This window comes from Camellia sinensis, chromosome 11, assembly GCF_055761805.1.
Source record: "Camellia sinensis isolate YWXY chromosome 11, ASM5576180v1, whole genome shotgun sequence".
NCBI classification, from domain to species: domain Eukaryota; kingdom Viridiplantae; phylum Streptophyta; class Magnoliopsida; order Ericales; family Theaceae; genus Camellia; species Camellia sinensis.
In genome coordinates, this window is record NC_138971.1 from 62,103,802 (window position 1) to 62,115,894 (window position 12,093).

Below are 12,093 nucleotides of genomic sequence, written 5' to 3' on the forward strand. Positions count from 1 at the left end.
GTGACATGCTCCCATTCCCAGATATCAATACAAGCTACATCACTAATGGACTTCCTACTTAGGGCACCAACCACAACATTGGCCTTTTCCGGATGATAATGCAACTCGAAGTCATAATCCTCTATGAACTCCATCCACCTTTTCTACCTCAGATTCAAGTCCTTCTGTGTAAACAGATACTTCAGACTCTTATGATCCGAGAACACCTCGAATCTCTCACCATATAGATAGTGCCTCCAAATGTTTAAGGCAAAAATCACAGCTGCTAACTCCAAGTCGTGAGTAGAGTAGTTCTTCTCGTGTGTTTTCAATTGACGCGAGCCATAGGCCACTGCTCTCCCTTCTTGCGTCAATACACAACCTAAACCCTCTCGTGAGGCATCACAATACACTGCATAACCCAAACCCTTCTCCGAAATAATCAGTACTAGAGTGGTGGTAAGTCTAACTTTAAGCTCTTGGAACGACTTTTCATAAGTCTCACTCCACACAAACTTGACCTCTTTTCGCGTCAATCTAGTGAAAGACGAAGCTAGCCTGGAGAAATCTTTCACAACCCGACGGTGATACCCGGCTAATCCTAGAAAACTACGGATCTGAAAGACATTCTTAGGCTGTGCCCAATCTTGCACTACCTCTATCTCGGATGAATCTGCAGTCACCCCCTCCCCGGATACCACATGGCCTAAGAACTTAACCTCTCTTGGCCAGAACTCATATTTCCCAACTTAGCATACAACCTATGGGCTCTAAGCAACTCAAGCACCACTCGCAAGTGTTCCTCGTACTCCTCCTCAGAAGATGAATAAATAAAAATGTCATCCACAAAGACGACAATGAAACGGTCTAAGAACTCTTAGAAAATTCGGTTCATTAAGTGTATAAATACAGTCGGTACATTGGTAAGCCCAAAAGGCATCACCAGAAACTCATAATGACCATACCGCGTACGGAATGCCGTCTTCGGGATATCTTCCTCCCTGACCCTCAACCGATGGTAACCCGATCTCAAGTCTATCTTAGAGAAACAACGGCATCCTTTCAACTAATCAAACAGATTATCTATACGAAGCATAGGGTACTTGTTCTTAATCGTGACCTGGTTCAATTTTCGATAATCAATGCAAAGTCTTAAAGCCCTATCTTTCTTTTTAGCAAAGAGGGGCGGTGCTCCCCAAGGCAAAGTACTGGGGCGAATAAAACCTTTATCTAATAGTTCTTGGAGCTAAACCTTTAGTTCACTCAACTCAGCTGGGGCAAAACAATATGGTGCCATGGAAATCGATGCCGTGCCAGGCACTAAGTCAATAGAGAACTCGATCTCTTGATGGGGTGTTAAACTAACAAGATCCTCGGGAAAGACGTCCGAGTACTCACAGACCACTCTTGGCTACTCAGTCCAAGTCTCATCACACTCACTACTCATAAAGCTCGCAAGAAGACAACTAAGCTCACTCCGCGCTCACGGATCATACACTGGCGGTAAGACTCTACCAACCCGATCCCCTAAGAAATGAAAACAGTCACCGCTCAAGGTATATACAGTAACCCTCTGACGGTAGCAATCTATCACAGCCCGGTATGACGATAACCAGTCCATACCCAAAATCACATCAAACCTAGACATATCCATCAATACAAAGGAAAAGGGAAGCCGGCGATCGGTGACCTCTATATCACAACCCCGACACCCCTGCTTCAGAACCACCTCACCCCCAATGGGTGATACAACATAAATAGGAGATGCTAACTGTGCCAACTCCAACCCCAAAACATATGTAAATGCAGAAGATATAAAGGAATAGAATGCACCCGTATCAATTAACACATTAGCAACCGAGTTGCAAAACAAAAAGGTACCTTTCACTACTGATGGAGCCGGTACAAGGTCTGGCACTGTAATAGCATACATGCACCCTGAAGGTCTCAAATCTACTTGCTCACCTCTCAAAGCATACGACTGCTACACAGACTGAGCCAAAGAGGCTCCCTGATTGGGCCTCAAGGCTTGAACTGACTGAGCTGGCTGATAACTCTGTGTCGGTCTCGATCCAGACGCACCAGACATGCCACTCAACTGTGGGCAAAACCTCTTCAGGTGCCCCGCCTGCCCATACTTATAACAAGCGAGCGGTTGGCCTCTGCCCTGACTCTGGCCCTGACAACGAGCCGAAGATGATACTGCACGCTGCCCTCCTTCCCTCTGCGGGCAAACCGAAGACTTGTGGCCCAGCTGACCATATTTGTAACAGGTGATGTCTCCATGTCCGCCTCTCCCAGAACCTGAACTCGGTACCAGAAAGGTAGATCTAGAATGCACTCCCTGGGACTGCTAAGGGTTAGAACCCCTCTGCCTGTTACCGTCTCCCTGACCTTCTTGACTCCTCATGGAGCCTCTCATCATCTCCTCCTCAGCATGAATAATGGTCTCAAGATAGGCTGTAGCCTCCACAAGGTACCCACAATCTCTAATCATAGAATCGGCAACTCTAAACATGAGTCCAGTCCGCAACCTCTTCTCAAACTCCAGACAGCGGCGTTCCTCAATCGCCACTAACTCAGGTGCAAACCTAGATAGGCTAGTAAATGTGGCCTCGAACTCTGCCACTGGTGTATTCAGCTGCACCAACTTAGAGAATTGATCCCTTAATTTCTCCCTCACCGTTGCAGACAAGTACTTATCCTAGAAAGCTTCAACAAATGCCTCCCAAGTCCCTCAAATGCGCCCCCGCACATACTTCCACCACTGACCAGCGTCTCCCTTCAGCTGGAAGGAGGCCAAGGTCACTCTTAGACCTCCGTCTTCGAGGCCAAGCATCTCAAACGTGTTCGTCATCTGCTTAAGCCACTAATCAGCCTTCAGTGGCTCCTTAGGGTCACCCAAAAACTCATCCGGATTCAACCGGAAGAACTCCCTCTTCAAAAAAGACAGCTCTGCCTCAGGTACATGGGCCTAGACTTGATTCTTAGCCCTGAGAATGTCCATAGATTCCCTCAAAGTTCCGGCCATTTCACGGGCTAAAGCGCCCATGGCCTGCTGACAAACCGGTTCGGCCATATTGGCCTGACCCACACCTTCCTCCTGCGCCGGAATCTCATCCGGTATAAGCATCTCCTGCCTCCTAGGTCTACCACGCCTACCACCATGACCTCGTCCTGACATCATAATAAAGGTAACAAAAGAAATTAGCACATTGACAAAATGTGCCGAAGCTATTTCACTCGCGTCCTAATACAATGGACAACTGTAATTCACTCCACATAAGCACATAATCACATAAACACATACGAATTTCATTTTCGGATAATGATCGTCCTGTGGAGTCGCTAGAGTTCCAGTTAGAAACGGCACTGATCAAGTGCCTTTCCAACAGGACTCCCAGAAACCCATGGACCCGATCAACATCCTAGAAACTAAATCCCATACTCATATAGTCACATAAACATGTTATAAGCACATAACATCATACATAAGTCTTTAACAAGCGAGACAAACCCATTGTGGTACTAACCACTTCCCACGTACCCAAAGTATTCAAACCCGGTATACTTTGATACCAAGTTGTAACACCCTAAAAAATACAGTATAAGACAACCATCCATATAATCCATAATCATAGAAGAAATCTTATATTTCATTTATTAGAGTCTTGCTTATAAAAGATATTACATGTTTGAAACAAAATAAATGCCCTATGGGCTTACAGCTTTTGAAGTATAAACATGGTTACAACAAAAGAAAGGCTCTAACTCTATACATAAAAAGCCATCGACTTGAATTTACATGTAACATCAACAAATAACAAGAGGGAGTCTTCAACTCCTAACCTCCCAAGCTAAGGCCTTGGAGGCGGCATGTCACCTGTACCTGAAAAATGGTATCCCAAGTAGGGTGAACCAAAGCCCAATAGAGATATACTAAACCAAATTTAAGAAATGACTAAAACATTAGCATTCGAAAAATGGTTAACACTTGTAAACCAACTTGCACCCTTTCCGTAGCTCAACAACATTTATATCCATATTTCAAACCACTTCCATTTATTTATCCAAATCAATTCATAATGCATGGTTCATCATTTATTCAAACAATTCATAATGAGACTACAACTCATGTTATCAACACTTCAATCATCAACAATTTAAAATGAGACTAACTCATATAATCAACACTTTAATCATCAATGCCATTCAAACGTATTTAAGATTTCAGGACTTTCACCCTAGACACTCCGGCCAACTTAATTATCAATGGAGTCCATCCCCTATCTCCTCCCAAACAGTGGAGTACATCCCTTATCTTCTTCCAAACCATGGAGTACATCCCCTATTTTCTCCCAAACGAAGATACATATGCAACATATTTAAATACTTAATCATATACAATGATCAATTAAAGCACATATTCAATGGATTAATCCAACCGTCATATTCAATGACATAATTCAATTGATTAGTTTCTATTTACCTAATCATCATGCAGTTCTACAACAATCATGGCTATCCTCTACCGATAGCCCAAAACAATTATCTCTAAACAGGTAAATAAATCTATCAAACAGATAAATTATTACATTTTCCATAGGTAAGTGATTTATCAATCCAACTACACCATTTAATCAAAATTTCCTCTAATTTCATAATTCTCAAACCAATTTCATATTTATACCAAATAATTCATCTAATTTCCAATTAGGGAAAATCTTCACCTTTTCAAACATCAAATCCCAAATACTTAATTCCATCAATTATACACAATTAAACCCAATCTGAAGACCTCACATACACAATGGAGCCTAAAGACATGAAAAACCCTCTTTTATACTTTCAAATCAAACCCTCACTTTACCCAAAATTACCAAACACCACCATCTATGCAAAATAACCAATATTTATGTCAAAACTCATAATAAGGAGTAATTTATCCCTACCTCAAAGTTAGGAGCTCAAAGGAGAAGAAGGAGGAAACTCAAGATGTTCCAAATCGACACTTTTTCGGATCAAAGGAAAGCCCACGCAAAACTCCAACTTTCTTACAAAGAGACTAGGGAAGAGACACTCTAAATCAAGTGTATTTGTAGAGAGAAGGGGTGTTTAGAGAGAGAGAGAGAGAGAGAGAGAGAGAGAGTCGGATCTAGGGTTTGGAGTGAAATGGGGATGAAAAAGTGATGTAGAATCACGCTGCTGCGAACTGATATATACAGGGCTCGCTAGAGCGAATGAGTCGTCACTCGAGTGACCAGACACAAGAGGACCTCGCTTGAGCGAACAATACAAAGCTTCAGGTCTGCAACGCAAAAGCACGCTCGGGCGCAAGAGTTCTCGCTCGAGCAAAGTAACACCTCAACACAGAGTTCGCTCGGGCGTAAGAAAGCTCGCTCGAGCAAAGAATGCCATCCTTCAGGTCTAATAGAGATGCATGCGCATGCTTGAGTGCAAGAATGCTCGCTCGAGCGAAGAGACACACTACGGAAAGCTCACTCGAGCGCAAGAGCCTTCACTCAAGTGAAGAAGAAAATACACAAGGCTCGCTCGAGCGTAAAAATCCTAGATCGAGCGAAGATGCCGAATTCTGGGTAGCAACTATTTGTTTCAACTCTCAACCAACCTGTTACCAATCCCAACCAACACATCCCAAAACTCAAATACAAGGAATTAAAGGATGGAAACAAGACACAGACAACAACACACAACTACGGAACTCGAGTCCGAAACACAACAAATGACGGAGAAAATCGGGATCGCTATAGGCATTGAACGCTGCAGGTAGATATATTATTACCATCATTATCATAAAGCCCTCGAAATACATCAATACTTTGGGGACATTTATGGATGTATGAGTTGTTTAATGGCCACCAAGGTCGGTTTGAAGATGCTGTCAGTATGTCCAAACTAGTGTTCTTGTTGTTATGCAACGCGCTTCATAGTTTTGGATTGACACTGCCACAGCAGGAGCATGACGTTCCACTGGAAGAGAAGGTAGCCATTTTCATTTGTGCATTGTAGGGAATGGATTGGAAAGATTTGTAAAAACGGTTCCAACACTTGAAGGAGACATTGTCACGCAATTTCTATGAGGTTTTGCAAGCTATGATACCGTTCACATCAGTTCATAGCAGGAGTCTTACGCCCGAGCAATTGCAACAAGGGGGCCACCCACATTTACAATCACAACGGCGGTACCAGCCATTCAAGGTGACAATTTCCATAAAATTTTAAATATCACAGTGGCGACATATACCTTGAATTTTTATTTATACTTTCTACATAATGGTGCGTTGCGTAGGACTGCATCGGTGCACTAGACGACACGCACGTGATGGCTTCTGTCTCGCAAGAGTATGCCACTTCGTACTATGGCCGGAAAGGTGTCCCAACACAGAACATACTGGCCGTATGCGACTTCGATTTGTGCTTCACGTTTGTGTCAGCTGGTCGGGACGGGAGCATGCACGACAGCAGGGTGTTGCACTATGTGACAACCAAGCCTAAACATCACTTCCCGCACCCCGCACCTGGTAAAAATTATTTAACATTTAACAAAGTAGTATAATTTTAAAATAATAGAAGACAAACTACGACATTATACTTGCTCTCGCAAAAAAAATTGATAAAATTACTAATTACAGTTGGTAATTGATTTTGTTTAAAAAATTAAATATTTAAAAAAATTGTGATAATGCGAACATGTCCACATGATACTGCGAACATACACAATATCATTTAAAAAAAAATTGTACATAAACAAATTGATGAAATAAATTAATTTGAAAATTTTCTACATCCAAACAAAATATTTAAAACTACTATTTACAACAACTAGAAATGTAATTCCAAAGTTGTTGTATTTGACAAGACAATGTATTGGCAAAAAAAGTATTTCAAAACAAAATTGGAAAACAAAATAAATAGTAACACAATAATAGAAAAATTATTTTTTTGAAAAAAAAAAAACTAAAAAATTACTGAATGGCCACTTGTATTTATTTCACCCAATAAAATTGTAGGTGGAAAATATAGTATATGAAAATCAAAATTAATTGAAAAACAATAACTTGTTTGAAAAATGATTTCAAAAAAATAACTGACTTCAAAAAAAAATATTTGTTACTAACAATTTTAAATGTCAGTTTAAAAACAATGTAAACTTATGATTTGACACTATGGTTTTTTCTAAAATTATTATAGGTGACAACCATTTACAAACCCAAAAAACTCTTTTCGAACGATGTTTTATGGGCAGTAATTTTGAGTTTTGTAGTTATAAACTGCAAACTGACAACCAAATGGGCACGAACTTAAAATTTCTAAATAACGTCTTTGTGTTCGTTGCAGGAAAATACTATTTGGTGGATAGCGGCTATAGCAACATGACAGGGTACCTAGCCCTATACAAGGGGTATAAGTATCACCAAAATGCCCATCGGAATCGAAGACCATAGAATGAGTTCGAACTGTTCAATAAGGCACATTCATCATTGCGTAGTTGTATCGAGCGGACATTCGGTGCGTGGAAGTCGAGGTGGGGGGCATTGCGGAATATTCAGAAGTTGAGTTTCTCTAATCAAGTGACCTTTGTATGTGCGTCAATGGCGTTACATAACTTCATACGCCGAAATAGTAAATTGATGAGGTCACGCTTGCTATCCTAGATAGCACCGAATACGTGGCCCCAAAATGCCCGACCATGATGAATACGCACGGGTTGCCGATGTGATTGAGGAAGGGGACTCCGACCCCGCAATGGCAGCTGTACGAGCAAACATTACGTACCAACTAAGACGGTAACTGAACACGAATATTTGAAATATTAATGTTGGTTAAATTTATAATGTGTGTAACTGAGATTCAAATTTATACTATCATATCTTCTTAAAAAACGTTTGGTTTTAATATTATGATGTCTTCGGTAAATTACATTGTGAACGAATTTTATTTGAACATGAAGCATGTCCAATCATTAACATATAAAATACATGAAGGATGTATGTCCAATAAATGTGTGATAACATTTGAAAATGTTTTTTAGATGTAGCTTCTATAAAAACAAATCTGTGTCGAACAAATTTGAAAAAACACATACCAAAAAAAAAAAAAAAAAACGCAATAAGTTTGTTTTGCTTGTCTGAATTTGTAATACTTCTCAGCAGGAACTTGATACAATGCTGTATACAATTTTAGGCTACATATGTCCAAAAAACACAGTTAAAAAAAAATGAAAAGAGAAAAAAAAAAAAAATTGTTGAACAACTTACAACAGCACTGTGCATGACCAGCTAATAAAAAAGGAAAACAATTCCAAAAAAAAAAACAAAACGAAATAATGAAAACAAATTTATTAAAACGAAAACAATAAAAGAAAAAGGAAAAGAATTTTTTTAAAAAAATTAAAAGGAAAAGAATAAAAAATAATGAATAAAAAAGGAAAAAAATCCAAAAAAAAATTTGCACAAAAAAGGAGAAGAATACAAAAAAGTGATAAAAAAAAAGGAAAACAATAAACTAAAATTAATAATGTCAAAAGGAAAAGAATAAAAGAAAAAATAAAAATGTTAAAAGGAAAAGAAAAAAAAATGAAAAGAATAAAAAAAATATTGACTAAAAAAGGAAAAGAATAAAAAAAAAATAAACGAAAAGAATGAAAAAAAATTTAATAAAAAAATGAAAAGAATAAAAAAATTAATAATGTTAAAAGGAAAAGAATAAAAAAAATAATAATGTTAAAAGGAAAAGAATAATATTGACTAAAGGAAAAGAATAAAAAAAAAATAATGTTAAAAGGAAAAGAATGGAAAAAAAAAATGAATTAAAAAGGAAAAGAATAAAATAAATAATAATGTTAAAAGGAAAGAATTAAAAAAATAAATTCTTTCAAAACTGAAAATAATAAAAACAAAAATGCTAAAAAGAAAAGAATTAAAAAAAAATGACTATAAGGAAAAATAAAAAATAATGATAAAAGGGAAAGAATGAAAACAAAACATAATGAATAACAAAAATAAATAAAGTTCAACCACATGTTTCCAATGACCGTTGCACAGTATTTGAAATTAGGAAATGAATAAAAGATTTTAAATTATGTTAACTTTACCGTTGCACATTGTATGAATTGTGCAAGGTGGACCACTCACGGTTCCCAACAACGGTAACACAGCTGGTGTGTCAGTTGGGAAGAGTAAACGAGTCATTTCACCATTTGTAATAATATTATATTACATATTTTTTTATAAAAAGATAAAAATTTATCCTTAATAATTTTCTTTTTTCTCTTAATTTTTTAGTCTAAAAAGATAAAAAGTGTACTTATTTAGGACAGCCTAAACAACCTCTTAACCACTTGTGCCAATTTGGTATTTACAGTTCTAATTGTATCATTTCTACCCTTAAAGTTAGTACATTTAAACAACTTAATCTAATTGAAAATGTCTTTGTAGAAATTGGATTGAAATCAAGGAGTAAAATAGTTCATCCACCTGGGTTGGTTTGGGATGTCATAAAAAAGTGCACTTTTTGACTTATTGGTGGGTTTGGGTTGGGTTTGGGTTGGATTTGATGTGATGTGATTTAAATAAGATGATGTGACTTAAATAAGATAGTGACTTTTTGACTTTTTAACTTATTTAATACATGCCAAACTAGCCCAAAGTGATTGAGGGGCTTGTGTTCAATTTCAAATAATTCATTCTCTTTTGAATAAACATTATGTTCTTGATTTCTATTCAATTTTTAAATGGTTGTTATTAATTTGACCAAGTTGACACAATGTCAAAAAAATTAGAAGGCACAATCGATACGATTAAAATTACTGGTATCAAATTGTCAAGTAACAAATTACAAGAACCATGAATATAATTTATCCAAATATTATTAATTGTAAAAAATAATTTCTTAGAGCATCGAACACGCCATGATACATCAACACTCCAACTAAACTTTAAACAAAATATAAAGTTTTAAGAAGTTCAAACATAGAAGTAAGAATTTATGACAACTCGTAAAGCATCAAATACAATTCACTTCACTAGAACATAATATTTTGATAAGAAACAACTCCTGATAGAGAGAGCAATGGTCCTAGTGTTTCACATTTGGCCTCTTTCTCTCTTTACCTGCAAAAACTACAATTTCAAATGATGGCATGGCTCCTCTTTCATCACCTAGAAAATATAGTGAACATTGGGTAAAGTGGATAGAAAATAACCCCTTTGGGTGAGCTTATATGAAAATTCAGTAGTAAATTTGAGGCAAAAATTTGCATTAATTGAAATGATTAAACTAATCCCTTTCTTATGTATCCAACACAGTAACAACGAAAAAAAAAAAGAAAGGGTAGAGGAAGGGTACATACTTGAGATGCCATTTGTGTTTTCCACTTTATTCTTCCACAGTGTCACCACTCTTGTATGACCTTTTCCCTTTCTTCTGCCATTTTCCAATAAAGACCATAAGATATCCCATTACCAAACCCAATACCATTCCACATCCGTACCCCATCCCTACCACTTTCCAATTAAATTCACCCGCAAAAGTTGGATCATCTTCCTTGTGCAACATAGATGTTGGATGCAGTTGTGATGTCTTACTATCTCCACATTCCTTCGACAGTGGAAATCCACATAATGCCAGGTTCCCATTGTATGAGCTATTTTCAAATGTTTCAAATTGGTTGCCTCGAGGTATGCTACCTTCGGAGATGATTTTGTAAAAAATTTAACATACAAAGAAATGTCAAACTTGTCAATTGGCTAGGAATGTTACGAGAAAGTTGGTTTGAAGAGAGGTCCAACGATTCAAGCAAACATAGATTTCCCGAAGTCCATGAAGTTTTCTGATGACATTTGGAATCTCTCCTCTAAATTTGTTGTGCGATAAGTCAATGGCCATGAAGATGGTCAGAATTCTTGGTAATACAACTTCATTCCCCTTCAACATGATGGTCACTGAATCAGAATAATAGGATTGCCCCATATATTTTCTTTCCACCTTTTCATCGACCATCTTCATAGCGTTAAAATGCTTGAAATATGTTGTTGGCAAAAGACCACTAAACTCATTGTGAGAGAGGTCAAAGATTCGAAGCTTCGGGAAAATGAGTTTAGTTTTGGAAGATGTTAGGATCAAGGGACACCAGAAATCAATCACACACAATAACACAAGAGATTCACGTAGTTCAGCAAAGTCTACGTCCACGGGAGAGATATCCACTATAGAATTTTTCCTGGAGGGAATTACAACACTCAAACCTCACTCTCTCTATAGCACTCTCACTCAAACACACACTTTGTGTCTTTCCTTGATGCTTAGACCCTATTCCTCACCTTAATTTATACACAATTGAGGGAATACAAAGTCAAGAGAAAAGAGTTAATGGCTGCCAAACCGCCAACTGCCAACTTCCCTCTTCTTGAGTTGGAGACTCAACCTCTAACCTCTAACTACTCCATGTGGGCTGGAGTTAATAATTCTCCCCCTCCACGCCCATATGGATAATTGACTTCTTACTTGAAGTCCATCCCAGTCAGATTCTTACAAACTTTCAGTTTGTCTCTGGTGACAACCTTGGTCATCATGTCAGAAAGATTCTTGTCCGTGTGAATCTTCACTAACTTTATCAGCTGTTTTTCCATCACTTCTTGTATAAAATAATACCGGACATCAATGTGCTTTGTGCGGGAATAGTACATGGAATTCTTGCTCAGATCAATTGCTCTCTGACTATCATAATGTACCTTGTACTCTTCCTGCTGTAAACCCAATTCTTGGAGAAACTGCTTTAACCACAACATTTCCTTTCCAGCATTTGTGGCAACAATGTATTCTTCCTCTGTTGTAGATAAAGTAACACACTTTTGTAGTTTGGACTGCCATGAAACAGCTCCCCATACAAAAGTGAACAGAAATCCTGATGTAGATTTTCTACTATCAAGATCTCTTGCCATATTGGCATCTGTAAAGCCCTCCAAAATTTGTTCAGCTGCCCCAAAACATAGACACATCTTTAAAGTTCCCTTCAAGTACCAAAGAATCCATTTGACTGCCTCCCAATGCTCTTTTCCTGGATTGGCGAGAAATATGCTCACAACGTCAACT

The 12,093-nt window shown here is 37.9% G+C and overlaps 1 protein-coding gene across 1 annotated transcript; it reads right to left on the reverse strand.

Annotated features, from left to right (window-relative positions):
• Positions 1-10,377: 10,377 nt before the first annotated feature.
• On the reverse strand, positions 10,378-11,007 carry LOC114262773 (receptor-like protein 9DC3). The gene is made up of 2 exons (XM_082895067.1): positions 10,791-11,007; positions 10,378-10,688 (listed from the first exon to the last, which is right to left on the reverse strand). The coding sequence occupies exons 1-2, from the start codon at positions 11,005-11,007 to the stop codon at positions 10,378-10,380; spliced, it is 528 nt and encodes a 175-aa protein (XP_082751193.1).
• Positions 11,008-12,093: the final 1,086 nt, after the last annotated feature.